Source organism: Penaeus monodon, chromosome 23 (genome assembly GCF_015228065.2).
Source record: "Penaeus monodon isolate SGIC_2016 chromosome 23, NSTDA_Pmon_1, whole genome shotgun sequence".
Taxonomy (NCBI): domain Eukaryota; kingdom Metazoa; phylum Arthropoda; class Malacostraca; order Decapoda; family Penaeidae; genus Penaeus; species Penaeus monodon.
In genome coordinates, this window is record NC_051408.1 from 1,024,528 (window position 1) to 1,025,493 (window position 966).

The following is a 966-nucleotide window of genomic DNA, read 5'->3' on the forward strand; positions in this document are numbered from 1 at the left end:
TCTTTTTGCCCTTACCTTGACTAACGCGAGGATATAGATGGCGCAGCAGAAGATGCCCGCGATTCCCTCCCCGACGCCGATGTAACACCGCATTTCGAACACTGGAGGAAGAGAAGACGACGATTATCATACGTCTCGTTAACACTGTGGGGTTATTTTCATTGGTGATTCTAGACGTAATTAATTCAATATCTGTACTGTAGTTAACTATTATATCATGATTATATAGTTCTTTGATGCTACTGTGATGGGTAGCCATGAAGCTGCCCATCACTGCAGTGCACAAGAAGCACTGCAGTCGAAGAGCGTAATTATCCCCTTCTCGTTACCACATCACTCGGCTATTAGTATCATCACCATTAGCCTTCCTGTTGCTTTGACCGTGATTACCGTCACAGTAATCACTGTTGCCTTGACTTAACCTCAACAGCAGCAGACACACTCACTCTGCTCAAAGATATAGATCTTATTGTGGCATTTCTCCACCGCGAGGTCGATTGGGCACAAGTACCACATCTCGATAATGTACTGGTAGCCATAGAAACCAAAACTCGTGACGGCGTGGATCTGAAAGAGGGAAAAAATAGAACGGTTTAGGTCTGGTGTTTGTGGTTTAGAAGTGGTTCTTGTGGTTGCGTGAGTGTGGTTGCCAAGTGTGGTTACATGGGTGGTTTGGAAAGTGCAACTATGCTGGGGCAACTTTAAGTTTTATTCGCTGAAGTGTTTTTTTGTATTCCGTGGTTGCATTGGCTTAGTGAAGAGATGAAAATGTTTGTATGTTTGGTAAGGGGTTTGGAGGAGTTCGTTTTATGTGCAGAGTAGGTTTATATAATATAAAGGATTGAAAGAGCAAGATAAACAGGTGTTTAGAGAGAGGAAGAGGATAGGAGGAAAGAAAAGGAACGCCTAGCAAGCGCACAAGAGAGTCAGGAAAGATAATACATATGCTATAGAATGTTTCGCTCT

At 43.2% G+C, this 966-nt stretch overlaps 1 protein-coding gene across 2 annotated transcripts in view; it reads right to left on the reverse strand.

Moving 5' to 3' along the window:
• The window catches only part of LOC119587693, a 10,114-nt gene that overhangs the window by 6,994 nt on the left and 2,154 nt on the right, over positions 1-966 (reverse strand). For both annotated transcript variants that reach the window (XM_037936369.1, XM_037936370.1), the window contains exons 3-4: positions 447-567; positions 16-101 (exon numbers count right to left, since the gene is read on the reverse strand). In XM_037936369.1, coding sequence (XP_037792297.1) covers positions 16-101; positions 447-567 — 207 coding nt within the window. The remainder of the gene's footprint in view (positions 1-15; positions 102-446; positions 568-966) is intronic.